Source organism: Pelecanus crispus, chromosome 1 (genome assembly GCF_030463565.1).
Source record: "Pelecanus crispus isolate bPelCri1 chromosome 1, bPelCri1.pri, whole genome shotgun sequence".
Classification (NCBI taxonomy): Eukaryota; Metazoa; Chordata; class Aves; order Pelecaniformes; family Pelecanidae; genus Pelecanus; species Pelecanus crispus.
The window spans coordinates 117462727-117477957 of NC_134643.1; the positions used below are offsets into that span (position 1 = coordinate 117462727).

Consider the following 15231-nt stretch of genomic DNA (forward strand, 5'->3'; position numbering starts at 1 on the left):
AGAGTTTTTGGAGTCAGGGATACAGAGGATGTGAGGCCCGCTATGCTTCAGCTGAGGAAGAGATATTGGCAGTGTATGAAGAGGTTTGAGCTGCTTCAGAAGTGGTTGGTACCAAAGCACAGCTCCTGCTGGCACCCTGACTGCCAGTGCTGGGCTGGATGTTCAAAGGGAGGGTCCCCTCTACACATCATGCAACTGATGCTGTGTGGAGTAAGTGGGTCCCACTGATCACACAACAGGCTCGAATAGGAAACCCCAGTCACCCAGGAATCTTGGAAGTGATCGTGGACTGGCCAGAAGGCAAAGATTTCGGAATATCGCCAGAGGAGGTGATGCGTGCTGAGGAGGCCCCACTATATACTAAACTACAGAAACTGAGAAGTAATATGCCCTGTTCACTGATGGGTCCTGTTGTAGTGTAGGAAAACACTGGAGGTTGAAAGCTGCTGTATGGAGTCCTATATGACAAGTCACAGAAACTGCTGAAGGAGAAGGGGAGTTGAGTCAGTTTGCAGAGGTGAAAGCCATCCAGCTGGCTTTAGACATTGCTGAATGAGAAAAGTAGCCAGTCCTTTATCTCCATACTGACGCATGTATGGTGGCAAATGCCCTGTGGGGTTGGTTGCAGCAATGGAAGCAGAGCAACTGGCAGCTCAGAGGCAAACCCATCTGGGCTGCCGCATTGTGACAAGATATTGCTGCCCGGGTAGAGAACCTGGTTGTAAAAGTTTGTCACGTAGATGCTCACGTATCCAAGAGTTGGGCCACTGAAGAACATCAAAACAACCAGCAGGTGGATCAGGCTGCTAAGATTGAAGTGGTCAGGTGGACCTGGACTGGCAACATAAGGGTGAATTATTTATAGCTCAGTGGGCCCATGACACCTTAGGCCATCAAGGAAGAGATGCAACATATAGATGGGCTCATGATCGAGGGGTGGACTTAACTATGGACGGTATTGCACAGATTATTCATGAATGTGAAACGTGCTGTAATCAAGCAAGCCAAGTGGTTGAAGCCCCTCTGGTGTGGAGGGCAATGGCTGAAATATAAATATGGGGAGTCCTGGCAGATTGATTATATCACACTCCCACACACCCGCCAAGGCAAGCGCTATGTGCTCACCATGGTGGAAGCAACCACCTGGTGGCTGGAAACATATCCTGTGCCCCATGTCACCGCCTGGAACACCATCCTGGGCCTTGAAAAGCAAGTCCTGTGGTGACATGGCACCCCAGAAAGAATCGAGTCAGACAATGGGACTCGTTTCCAAAACAACCTCATAGACACCTGGGCCAAAGAGCATGGCGTTGTGTGGGTATATCACATCCCCTATGATGCACTAGCCTCAGGCAAAATCGAATGATATAATGGATTGTTAAAGACTACCCTGAGAACAATGGGTGCTGGGACATTCAAACATTGGGATACGTATTTAGCAAAAGCCACCTGATTAGTGAACGCTAGGGGATCTGCCAATCGAGCTGGCGCTGCCCAGTCAAAACTTTTATGTACTGTAGAAGGGGATAAATTCCCTGTAGTGCACATAAAAAAAATGCTGGGGAAGACAGTCTGGGTTGTTCCTGCCTTGGACAAAGGCAAACAAATTGGTGGGATTGCTTTTGCTCAAGGACCTGGGTGCACTTGGTGGGTGATGCTAAAGGATGGGCAAGTACAATGTGTACCTCAAGGAGATTTGATTTTGGGTGAAAATAGCCAATGAACTGAATTGTATGGTTAATTGCCATGTAATACTGTATGTCATCACTTCTATGGTGGCTATATGCCATATCAAATATATTACAGTAAGAATCACCTAGATGAATGAAGAATGAACTTTGATGAAACCAAGCAAAGTGCAGCGACGATAGAACCGGACAAGTACAGCAGTGATGGAACCAGAACTGGCTTCAGCATGCAACAGTCCAACACCACACAACTGCCCTGAAGGACTGTTAAGACAGACAGAGCCCAAAGTCATGGATGAAATGAACTTAACAAACATTTTGTAGGGATGGCCCGTAGACTGAAGGAAATGATATCTGTGTGCATATATCAAAAGACAGGGAAGGTGGTAGTGATTAATTGGGATATATTGGAAAGCTTGGGACCTGGGCATGGCACAGATAAGGGGTGGGTACTGTTCTGATTTTGGCTGGGATACTTAATTTTCTTCCTAGTAGCTGGTATAGTGCTGTGTTTTGGATTTAGTGTGAGAATAATGTTGATAACACACTGATGGTTTAGTTGTTGCTAAGTAGTGCTTATGCTAGTCAAGGACTTTTCAGCTTCCCATGCCCTCCCAGCAAGAAGCTGGGAGGGGGCACCAGCTGACCCAAACTGGCCAAAGGGCTATTCCATACCATATGACATCATGCTCAGTATATGAACTGGGGGGAGCTGGCTTGGGGGCGGTGACTGCTGCTCAGGAACTGTCTGGGCATCAGTCGGCAGGTGGTGAGCAATTGCATTGTGCATCGCTTTTTCTGTGTCTTCTTTTATCATTATTATTATTGTTATTTTCCCTATTAAACTGTCTTTATCTCAGCTCATGAATTTTACTTTTTTTTTTTTTTTTCCAATTCTCTCCCCCATCCCACTGGTGCTGAGGGGAGTGAGCAAATGGTTGTGTGGTGTTTAGCTGCCTGCTGGGTTAAACTACAACATCCAGGCTGATTACATGAAAGTACATCAGTTAATAGCAAATCTATTTCATGAGACTTTTCTCTTAATTGTAATTATAGCCACATTAATATGTTTGGAATGCTACTTAGATAATTATTTTTTCCGTGCTCATCTTTTTTTTTTTTTTTTTTTCAATTTTTACTATCAATACAACCAAATAATTGTGGTTTTTAGCAAGTTTTAAAGTTCTGGCATGTTCATGGGTAAAATTTGTCACACTGGAAAGTTAGTTTGGAGTGTAATACTCCCCACCTCTGGAGATGTTTGTCCTGTTCAACTTTTGTACCAATTATACAAAAAGGAATCTAGTGAGCCTGGGACATTCAATAGACACTGTAGTTCATGTTGCAGTTTTCAAAAAAGTGAAATATTTCCATGTCATGGAAGAGACCATACTTACTGTATTTCAAGACTGAAAACACCAGATTCTTGAAATACTATTCTTTTTAAACTTCAGATACACCCCAGTTCTCTACTGAGTATAATACTGAAAGAAAATTTAGATTCTTTTCTTCCCTAAAAAATTAGTCCTTTTTTTTGTCTGACTTCTATCTTGATTACAGCTTGAAATTAATGTGGCTCTCTATCCTTGTTATTAGTTCTTGAACATCTATTGTCCAATTTTGTAAGATAATGGATGTTAAAGAGCTACAGCTACTTAGGGTGATGATAATGCTGGAATTGTGATCATTGAAGAGCACGTAGTTATTTTGCACGAATAAGCCCTTCACCAATAATACTGGCTGTGTTGGGTAGGTTATTCATAGGGTCATGGGACCATAAGATAGTTCAAGGTGGAAGGGACTTAAGAAGGTCTCTAGTCCAACCTCCTGCTCAAAGCAGGGTTACTTACAAAGACAGACCAGATTGCTCAAGGCTTTATTCAGTGAGCTCTTAAGAACAGAGATTGCATAATCTTTCTGGGCAGTCTGCTCCACTTTCTGACTGTCCGCATCATGAAAAAGTTTTCCCTTACGCTCAGCCTAAGCTTCTCTTGTTTCAACTTGTCTTTCATCTATCTGCCATACACTACTGTGAAGAGCCTGGCTTCATCGTCTTGATGAATTCCCCATAGGTATGGGTGGGTGACCGTTAGGCTCCCCTGCAGTGCTCTCTTCTGCAGATTGAACAAGCTGGGCTCCCCCCAGCCTCTCCTTACCAGTTGTATGACTCCCAAGAGCTTATTCCCTCCCAGGTGCAGAACTTAGCACTTATCCTTATTGAATGTTATGTTGTTCCTGTTGATACATTCTTCCAGTCTCTCTAGGTCAATGACCTCCTTCACATCATTGATAAAGGTGTTAAATAGGACAGATCCCAGGACAGAACCCTACAGTACCTTACTTGTTACTAGTCTCCAGGTAGAGTATGACCCATTAGCCACTGCCTTCTAAGTCTAACCATCCAACTAGCTTTTTTACCAGCCTAGCTGTCCACTCATCGAGACTGTAACACCCTAACTTGATGTGGTAGATTGGCTTCAGCTGGCAGCCAAGCACCCACACAGCCACTTGCTCAGTCCTGCCACCCGCAGCAAGACAGGGATGAAAGTAGGAAGACTGGGAGTGAGAAAACTCATGGGTCAAGTAAAGACAGGAAAATGACTGGCAAATTGCTGTTGTGGGCAAAACAGACTCTAGTTGGGGAATTTAACTTTATTTCTCAATCAGTATCATAAACATTTAATTACTGATTTAAGTATTGGGAAACAAAGAAGACAAATACTTAAACACTTAGGGAAAAGACCTTTCTTCCCTTTTCCCAATCTCCAGATATGTCTCTTTCCCCATTCCCAGTCTCCACTCCCCTTGTTATCACAGTTAATGCAGGTTACATTCAGTCCCTTCAGTGAGATGATGGGTGATGCAGGAGGTTGGTGAGGACATACTGGTTTCTTTCTGCCATTCCTTCTTTCTCACTCTTTTCTTCCACTGTTCCTTCTGCCTAACTGATTTCCTCTGTTCCATTGTGGGTTATCCACAGGCCACAGGCCTTTTGGGAGTGTACTTACTCTGGCATAGCCTTATGCATGGGCCACAGTCCCTTCAAGGGTGTTACCGACTGTGCCATGGAGCACCTCCTGTTGCTCTGACCTTCTTGTACCTCCGTCTTGGTGTTCTAAGAGGTGCCACAAACTCCTCCAGCTGGCTCAGCTATGTCCTGCAGTGGGTCCATTGTGGAGTCAGCTAGAACAGACTGCATCTGCCACAGTGCAACACTGGAATACGATAATATTGTGGGAGGCAGTGTCAAAAGCCTTGGTAAAGTCAAGGTAATTGCCACTCACTGTTCTTCCCTCATCCACAAAACTAATCATTTTATCCTAGAAGGCAGTGGGGCTGGTCAGGCATTATTTACGCTTGGTCAGTCTATGCTGAGTATTCCCAGTCACTTTATTCTCACTGAATTTGTGGGTTTATGTTTGTGTATATTTCTATCCCTTTTTCTTTTTTTCTTTAATTTTGTCCTCAGTTTTAGGATATGAGGCTGTGTTGTAGTTTAACCCCAGCCAGCAACTAAGCACCATGCAGCTGCTCACTCACTCCCCCTGCCCCGGTGGGGTGGAGGAGAGAATCGGAAGAGTAAGAGTGAGGAAAAACTCCTGGGTTGAGATAAGAACAGTTTAATAATTGAAATAAAATAAAGTAAAATAGTAGTAGTAATAATAACAATATAGTAGTAACAGTAATAATAACATACAAAGCAAGTGATGCACAATGCAGTTGCTCACCACCCACCGACCGATACCCAGACAGTTCCCAAGCAGCGACTATTCCCCCCGGCCAGCTCCCCGCAGCTTATGTAGTGAGCATGACATCATATGGTATGGAATAGCCCTTTGGTCAGTTTGGGTCAGCTGTCCTGGCTGTGCCCCCTCCCAGTTTCTTGTGCACCTGGCAGAGCATGGGAAGCTGAAAAGTCCTTGACTGGTGTAAGCAGTACTTAGCAACAACTAAAACATCAGTGTGCATCAGCATCATTCTTATACTAAATCCAAAACATAGCACTATGCCAGTTACTAGGAAGAAAATTAACTCTATCCCAGCCAAAACCAGGACAGGCTGTTATCCTTCATGTAACATCTTTTCTTTATTTTCATTGTTTTCTCCACCTCTATATATGCTCCAGTTCAAAAGATACAATGCTTAGCTGAGACTACTCAGATTTGTTGAACAGGTTCTATAGTATAGAATGAGAAAATACAAAACCTGAAAATATAAAATTTAAAATGGTAAATGCCAAACTGTATTCACAATCTACTTTGTATTTTTCAGCTCTACTTCAAGTTACAATTTCACTTAGCAAAGTTGAGCTCAGTGTGGGTGAATCCAAATTCTTCACATGCACAGGTATGTATTCATTTTATTTGTAGGTATCTATTTTTTGTTAGGTTTTCAACCTTCTACATAATTTGAAACTGAATTAATTGATTCACAGTAGCTTAAATTAGCATATTTTTGTATATTCACATTGACTTGTGAGAATTGTGATAAATAGTAGATCTTCACTGGCTTTGGATTTCCAGTCTAGAAAGTATTCATTTCAGACTCTGAATCACTCAGTTTGAATTGTCTATATCAGTACAGGTAATTTATATCTGTTAGGATGCTTCTTTAGTTAAAATATTTTCACTTGTCTAAACTAACAAGTTAAATAAGCTACTAGGCTAAGCTTTAGTATTCTCTCCAATCTAATGAGACAGCCCAAGAGTCTTTTCTAGTGAGGCAGGTATCAGTCAAGGGGTGAAGTGTTTGCATTTGCAGCTGCCTGATGTGGATCCTTGACATTGCTGAGTTGGCATCTTCCGTTGACAATGACACAAGGCCTGACTACACTGACAACCCAACTGACTGATGACTTGATCTGTTGATCCAGTGACTGCTGAACAGCCTGTTTCTTTCTTTTAAGACTTTATGCATTTCTGTGTTTATTTTTTCCCTCCTGAATCCTTGAGCTGCTAGTTATCCTGTCTCAACAATCATACATCTGCCTGCAGTTTTTGCCTTGCTTATCTTCCTACAGACTTTCTCACAACTTTCACAATTTAGTAATTCTCTGACATTGCATAGACATTGTGCATTGTGTAGGCATATGCATTGCACAGTGTCTGCCTGGACTTCTAATATTGGATTGTTTTTTGGTTTTGTTTGTAGCCATTGGTGAGCCTGACAACATAGATTGGTACAATCCACAAGGAGAGAAGATTGTTTCTAGTCAAAGAGTGGTTGTTCAGAAAGAAGGTGTTCGATCACGTCTAACCATTTATAATGCAGATGTAGAAGATGCTGGTATATATCGGTGTCAAGCAACAGATGCTAAAGGACAAACTCAAGAAGCTACTGTTGTTTTGGAAATTTATCGTAAGTAAAATATTATCAATTAACTAATGAAAGACTATGTTTTAAAAGCCACTGCTATTGAGAAAGTAAAGCCTATCAAAATATCTTCCCAGGCTCTGAACCTTTTCTTCCAAATAATTGCATCTCCTGCAGTTTGGTTAATAGACATTATGACAAGGACTTAAATAAAATGGATAGACACTTTGTAATATTGTAGATCACTTTTCCTTTGTATCTTAGAATGGGATCTTATGAGGGTGCACTGTATGCCCCTCATGGAAGAGAGGAAATATGAGAAAAAAGTTATGTCAGCCTAATTCTTACTACAAATACAACTACAACCTATTACAAATATGTGCATAAATAAAAGTGCAGGAAGTGCAATATATGTCATTAAAAAAGTGGAGTTTAGACTGATTAGTTATTTTTATGTCAGTCTTTTCCTATTCTTTGCCTATAATGGAATTTTGCCATAAAGCATTGAAGCTTAATGTAATAAGCAACCAAAATGCATTTCAATTACAAACAACTAATTGAGGAGTGTATTTGAGAAGTAAATCCATTCTGTTGTGGTAAGAGATTCTCTGAGACAGTTCTTTTTTTTGAGTTTAGTTAAATAACTTTACATTGTACTATTTTCTTTAGATCAGTCAAAAATGCCTAAAAGCAATACATTAAACAAGTACACTGTGAAGATATAAGGCAAGGTCTTTGTTGGTGAAAGGGTGGGACATAGGCCAACAGCCTTTCAGCTGAGTTATCCTCTAACTTAATTGGAGAATAGTTTTTTAATATTCATTAAAAAATTGTTTGTGGATGGACTGAGCTCTAAGGAATTGCAATGAGACAGAAAATATAGAGTAGAATCATAGAGCACTGCTTCTGAATAGTACAGATAACTCAGATAACAAAAGACATACAATTAAAAATGATGGATAAAACAAACATTAAAATGATAATAGCAGTTAGAAGAGATTACATGATAGCTTGAAAGCTGGCAGTTCAGAGGATTTCAGGTCTTGTGGAATCCGTTTGTATGCTTAAAACTGCCAGTCACTCCATTAGCAGACTGCTGAGCAAGGTTGAAAACTTCTGAAGTGTTCACATTTTGTAATTTTAATAATTATGAGGTCAGATAAACCCGAAGACCTACACAATAAATGTGAAGGTTTGTGGGAACTGACATATAAAAGTTTCATTATTCATATTTGTGGTATATTGTAAGGAAAAAGCAGGATACACTGTACTCCTAGAGTCTGGTTCAGTTCTCACTGATGTCTGTGAGAGTTTTTCTTTTAACTTACATATGGTCAAATACTTCAAACATTTCATACAAATACTTTGTAAAAGTATACAAGAGATGTATATAACAAAAGTGTACTCCCTCTCCTGTGGGAACTGTGTGCATTATTTGAGCCTGCACTTGTATCAGTGCAAAAAGGTGGAGGTGAAGTTGCATCTCTGACTTACGTTCTCCAAAGTGTCCTCTGAAATGTAATTGGCAGTCTTTGATCCTAGAGAACGTAGGTCAGTTTGTTTCTTCTGTGTGCAAGAAAATCTTCCAGAATTTTTTGTCAGGCAATTGGTTTCTGCATTAGATCTTGTATGAGATCATGAATTAATGCCATCTTGGACTTCTAACACTAAATTCTAATAATACTAAACTTATTCAACCCACTAATAAAATTAAATATCAAGTTTGGTTATTTGGGGTTGGAATAATTAAAAGCCTCATCACCTAAAAAAATCTTGTTATTTCCTAAAAAACCCACTACAGATTCTTCTGACTTAATATTAAGTTTTTCCATGTAGTTTCCCACTGGCTTTTAAGATTTTATGTTTTACTGAGCTGATCATTTTCCACCTTTTTAATAAGACTTTTCCAAATAATTTTGTTGATTTTGATGGAAGTTTTGATGGAATAAAAACATGAGGTTTTAATTCAATAATAAGATCATAAGGAATAAAACACACAAGAGAGCAAATAGACTATTAACCTGAATATATAGACCTTCAAAAAACTAGAGTTTCAAAACTGAGGTCTGGAACGTTGACAATAATGAAAAATATATTTATAAAACATGCTTAGTTTATATAAATAAAACAAAGATTTTCATAAAGCAAAATTATTGTTAAATCATTTCTGCATACAGAGTGGAAGTCATGTGTCCGGGACCATTTGAGTCTTATCTGGGAAAATTATATTATGGAAATAATTCTGTATTATCACAATGAGAAGTCTTAATAATCATCTTTGTCTGATGTGGTATCACATATAATTTTAATGTTAAGTGAACTGGAAGACGCTTACTATATTCTGTTTTCTTCCTTTTCAGAAAAGCTCACTTTCCGAGACATAGTATCTCCACAAGAGTTCAGGCAGGGAGAAGATGCAGAAGTTGTTTGCCGTGTTACTAGTTCACCTGCTCCCATTGTCAGCTGGTTGTATCGGAATGAGGAAGTCACAGCTATTGCTGACAGTTAGTATTTTGGTAACTCTTTAAGTTATACATTCTAAATAATATTAAAATATTATTGTAGAAGATGACTAATCACATTGTAGTGGAGGATGGATTTTGATTAGCCAATCAGCTTAAGTAGAATTTAACCAGGTTCTGTGGTCCATAGAGAATCCATATGCAATGGTTTCCTTCATGTATCATTTTGTTCCAATTGGAAATTTTGTCTCGATGTAACATGATGGTCCAAATGCCCAAAAGATTTCTGGGAGCTCCTTCACAGGAACTCCTCCTGGGTTGCCATGTGTGTAGGAGTTGAACACATTTTTAAAACACACGGAGATAAACTTCACTGTGCAGAGAAAGCTATATATACTTTCATATACTTGCACACTAGCTCAGAGACTTTCAGGTGCGTAGGCTTTTTGCACTATTGTGAGAATTTACTTATATGAGTGTAAGCTACCCTTTGAGTTACAAACAACTGGGGATATAGGTGATCTGTTTAGGCTAGATTCCCTAACAGCTAGGCTGATAAAGTTAGGTGAAGATGAATGTCACCTCCCCCCATGCAAGTTCTAAGTCTGTAGAGAGAATTAATTAGGCATATAGAATTTGTGTTATTTACCCCCTCAAATACTGTAAACCATTTTTCAGTGCTGTCTCAATATTCTTCTTTGACTTTACGGAAAAAAAGACTTTCCACATTTTCTGGAAATGGAACTAACATTGTCAATGAACCAGCTTATCCATCTTATCATCAATCTTTATCTCTGCTTGTACTAAAACTCAAGGTTGTAGTAGTGCATGCACTTAAAATTGTTGTTCTTTAGAAATTAAATATTATTTTTATTTCAAAATGAAAATGAAAAGTTATATTTGGTCTCTTATGAAATCACGTAAACAAATATGGACCAGTTGCTGCGGGGAAGAAAAAAGCTTGTTTGATGTTTCTGGATTCACTCTTAAACTCCTCTCCATTATGAAGGAAAGTTTTGATCAAACTTCTTTCTTATTTAGTATATCCTATCCCTTCTGTCATCTAGACACAGATACTAAGAAGAAATAGCAAACTTCTACCCTTAGAAAAAAGAGTTGTAATTTTGATATATAGAATTAAACAGTGAATGTAGGTGAGACGTAGATTTTGAAAAAAAAGTCTGAAAACAAAACAAGATTTGGCAATTTAGCAAAAAGTCTTTTTCAAGGATGCAGCTCAGAGCTTGAAAAAGTAAAATTGCCTCAAAGATTTCTCTCGAAATTTTTTATTATTGCCATTTTATTTGTTTTTCCAATCAATCTGGCTGCTGTAGGACTAACAAGTAAATAAGGCAACATTTCTTCTTTTTTTTTTTTCAAAATCGTACATTCTGAAGATTCTAAATTTTTAAATTTCAATGCATAAATTGGCCTTTTTAACCATTTCCTTTCACAATGCTTACGATGTGAAAAGGTATAATGAGAGAAACCAGTTTTAAATAGCAGAATACTTTCCCTACGTTCTGATCTAACGTAGTATCCGAATAAGAACCTAGTCATGCTTGGGAGGAAGTGAGGTTTTAAATAATGTAAAAACAGGACATTGTGACCTTTGTGAGTTTTAGTAATGTCTATATGGGTTTACAATGCAGGTGGAAAAAGAGTATACCCAAAGTCTTACAGTTAAGAAGTTTTTTTCATGCCTTGTGAAATAAAATGACTCAGTTTCATACTACATTTCCAGCTTCAAAATCTCCAGTGAGGGATCAGTACCTGTAGCCTATTTGCATAATTTTAAATTAAATAACATCAAATTTGTCTGTCATATTCTAAATTATGCCTATTAAAAAAGAAGTAACTAATTATTCTTGTTGCGTTTTAGTTCATAGTAAGCTAAAATACTGAATAGTTTCATTTCCAAACTGAATTGTATATTGCAGTTTATTTGTGGGGCATCAGAATGTAGTTTCTATTTTAAGCATTCTAGCACTGGCGTAATAGGAAGACACGAGATAATGTAATTGCTTTGATTGCATGGCTTTTCTGTTATATTCTTGACGATTCTTCTGTTGTATATGTTACAAGTAGTAGGATTTTTGCAGCACAGGCTTTCGACTATTTCAGTTTTGCAAATTCTTGACAGTTACTAATATCTATATTTGTATATTCCATTTGAACAGAAGACTGATTTCTTCTCCCAGAAGGCCTGTGCGCAAAATCAGAAGTGAAAATTTAAAGATTTTTTCTGTGTAGTACGCCTATAGCTGAAATAGCTGTTGGTGAGATAGCCTCTCACCATTCTGAAATAGTTCCTGTATATTCCCAATACATTATCTGCTCCATTGCTAGATGATTCTAAGATTTATAGTCTCTTTTGAGTTCTGCAAACAAAGATGTGAGTAAGAAACTGTGGGAGTGGCTGTCCGTCATTTTTCAGTAAAACAAAAAAAAGAAAAACAACAAAACCCCAAAACCTAGGAGAACAATGACCACCAGAAGACCTTCTGGTCTTACACTGTATATTTAAGGTTTAATAGAGCGATATATAAAGCATAATTTTCTGGGAATGTTGTAAGAATTTCTCTATTGTTATCAAGAGTTGAATTGTCATGACTCATAATTCCATTGTATGGGAGTCAGGGACATTTCACTAGCTATAAAAGTGAATGGGATTGTTTCCATTAGTCAGATCTTATCTGGAGTCCTAAGTGACTTGCTCTGTTTTTGCGCAGTTCTGGGGCTTCAAAGGACATTAAATACAACTCATTCTACAGTGCTTAAAGCAAATACAGAAATTTTATGTATGGACATTTGTATATCAGTTTATGGTTGGAGTTAACCTTAGAAGAAGATTAGCGGCTGCTGTTAATACAAATATGCTACATATACATATAAATTACCCACTTTCTGTATAAATATGAATGTTTTATTCTGCCACTGCTGAAATCATTAAGATTTCTCAGAATTCCACTATCAGATTACCACTTTTCTATAAACATAGCATAGGAGCGGTATGTAACTATAATGTATGTGGAAAATCGTAGCTTGTATACAACTGGATAAAGAATATTGGGGACTGGTGCATCCTTCATGTTTTCAGTATGCTTTGATATATTTAATTGTTTTACATTCTCAATTATGTAATTTTATCAGGTTTTTTTTCCCCCGCATAGGTATTTTTAGTATGTGAGATGATTCTCTTCAAGACCACAGTTTATATATGATAAAAGGTTCTGGAAAACTATTAGAATTTACTTTTTGAAAATCCATCTAGTTACAGTTCTAGGGAACTGCATATTATCTTATAGAATCATAGAATCATTTAGGTTGGAAAAGACCTTTAAGGTCATCCAGTCCAACCATCAACCTAACATTACTAAGTCCACCACTAAACCAATTCAGAATAGAGTAGCAATTTCATGTTTCCTGGCTTGGTGACTGGATTATTTATAATGAAAGTAAAAACTAGGAATCATTAAGATTGGAAAGGACCTCTAAGATCATCAGTCCAATCAGCAACCCAACACCACCATGCCCACTAAACCATGTCCCAAAGTGCCACGTCTAACCGTTTTTTGAACGCTTCCAGGGATGGTGACTCCACCACCTCTCTGGGCAGCCTGTTCCAATGCTTGACTACCCTTTCCATGAAGAATTTTTTTCTAATATACAATCTAAACCTTCCCTGGAGCAGCTTGAGCCCGTTTCCTCTTGTCCTATAGCTAGCTACTTGGGAGAAGAGCCCAACACCCACCTCACTACAACCTCCTTTCAGGCAGTTGTAGAGAGCGATAAGGTCTCCCCTCAGCCTCATCTTCTCCAGGCTAAACAACCCCAGTTCCCTCAGACGCTCCTCATAAGGCCTGTGCTCCAGACCCTTCACCAGCCTTGTTGCCCTTCTCTGGACACGCTCCAGCACCTCAATGTCCTTCTTGTAGTGAGGGGCCCAAAACTGGACACAGTATTCCAGGTGCGGCCTCACCAGTGCTGAGTACAGGGGGACAATCACCTCCCTGCTCCTGCTGGCCACACTATTCCTGATCCAAGCCAGGATGCTGTTGGCCTTCTTGGCCACCAGGGCACACTGCTGGCTCATGTTCAGCCAGCTGTCAACGTGCACCCGCAGGTCCTTTTCGGCCAGGCAGCTTTCCAGCCACTCTTCCCCAAGCCTGTAGCATTGCATGGGGTTGTTGTGACCCAAGTGCAGGACCCAGCACTTGGCCTTGTTAAACCTCATACAGCTGGCCTCAGCCCATCAGTCCAGCCTGTCCAGGTCCCTCTGCAGGGCCATCCTACCCTCCAGCAGATCGACACTCCCACCCAGTTTGGTGTCGTCTGCAAACTTACTGAGGGCACACTCAATCCCCTCATCCAGATCATTGATAAAGATATTAAACAAGACTGGCCCCAAAACAGAGCCCTGGGGAACACCGCTCATGACCGGCCACCAACTGGACTTAACTGCATTCACCACTACTCTCTGGGCTCGGCCACCCAACCATTTTTTTACCCAGCGAAGACTACGCCTGTCCAAGCTATGTGCTGCCAGCTTCCTAAGGAGAATGCTATGGGAGATGGTGTCAAAGGCTTTGCTGAAGTCCAGGTAGATGGTGTCCACAGCCTTTCCTTCATCCACCAGGCGGGTCACCAGGTCATAGAAGGAGATCAGGTTGGTCAAGCAGGACCTGCCTTTCATGAACCCATGCTATCTGGGCCCGATCCCCTGGTTGACCTGCACATGCCTGTTGAGCTCACTCAATATGAACCACTCCATAATCTTTCCCAGCACCGAGTTCAGGCTGACAGGCCTGTAGTTCCCCGGATATGATTGGTGTGGTCCATTAAAAAGCATTCTCTCTTATTCTGAAGGACTAGATAAGACAGACTTCAAATGAGCCAGACTAACCCTCTAGATCATATTGGGTAGGCTGTGGCAAGCCAGTTCTTCTCCTTCCTCAGTGTAGCGTAGTCTCCGAGAACTAGGTTTCCCACCTCAAGTCAGTAATTTTCAGAGTCCTAATTACAGTAGTGGAAAAAGTGGTGCCATTGCTCTGCAGAGCCAGTGTAGACCTGTTAAATACACTTGTGTAAACTGATGTGCAAAGATGAGCGTTAGCTTTAGATGGTTAACATGCTGTGTTTAAGTTTGGTCTAGAAGAAGAAATTACTGGCTTGAAAAACAGTCCCTCCTGTAGAGAATGACTGGTTTGGTTGTATGAGGGACATATTTAACAGGAGTCTTGGTCTTCAACTTTTGCTGAAAGTTCTGATTTTTTCTTCAACAGGTCTTTAGTTGTGTCCTAATCTTAGAATGAAGAGCTGTGCCTAACCTTTTTGTTAGACATTGCGGGTCATGGCTTGGTACACACCCTAGAACACAGTAAAATTTGCAAACCATAAGCCAAAAATACCTCAAGCTACGATTATGAGGCATTGAAAAGACATAGGCAATCCCTCTCGCCATCCATACCACTTAACATCTGATTTGACTGAAGGGGAAGGTGGCATGACTGTTCTTCTAAATTAGGTGTTTGAAGTTGAATGAGTTGAGTCCAGAAAATAGAGTGATGAGCTGGAGGAGTGTAGTGCCCAGTCACTGTCCACATCCACCAACTGTAAAACTGTTCCATTTAGTACAGGACACAATTTTTACTACAATATCCATGGGACAGTGAGCTTTATCTTTGTGCGCACCATGTCTATGTATCATGTTGTATTACTAGGTTATTCTACTGCTCTGAACCTCCTGAGTGATCCATAGTACATGT

At 39.8% G+C, this 15231-nt stretch overlaps 1 protein-coding gene across 1 annotated transcript in view; it reads left to right on the forward strand.

Moving 5' to 3' along the window:
- NCAM2 (neural cell adhesion molecule 2) overlaps window positions 1-15231 on the forward strand; it is a 487115-nt gene that overhangs the window by 328982 nt on the left and 142902 nt on the right. The window contains 3 exon segments of the mRNA XM_075712794.1: window positions 5961-6035; window positions 6840-7046; window positions 9362-9505. Coding sequence (XP_075568909.1) covers window positions 5961-6035; window positions 6840-7046; window positions 9362-9505 — 426 coding nt within the window.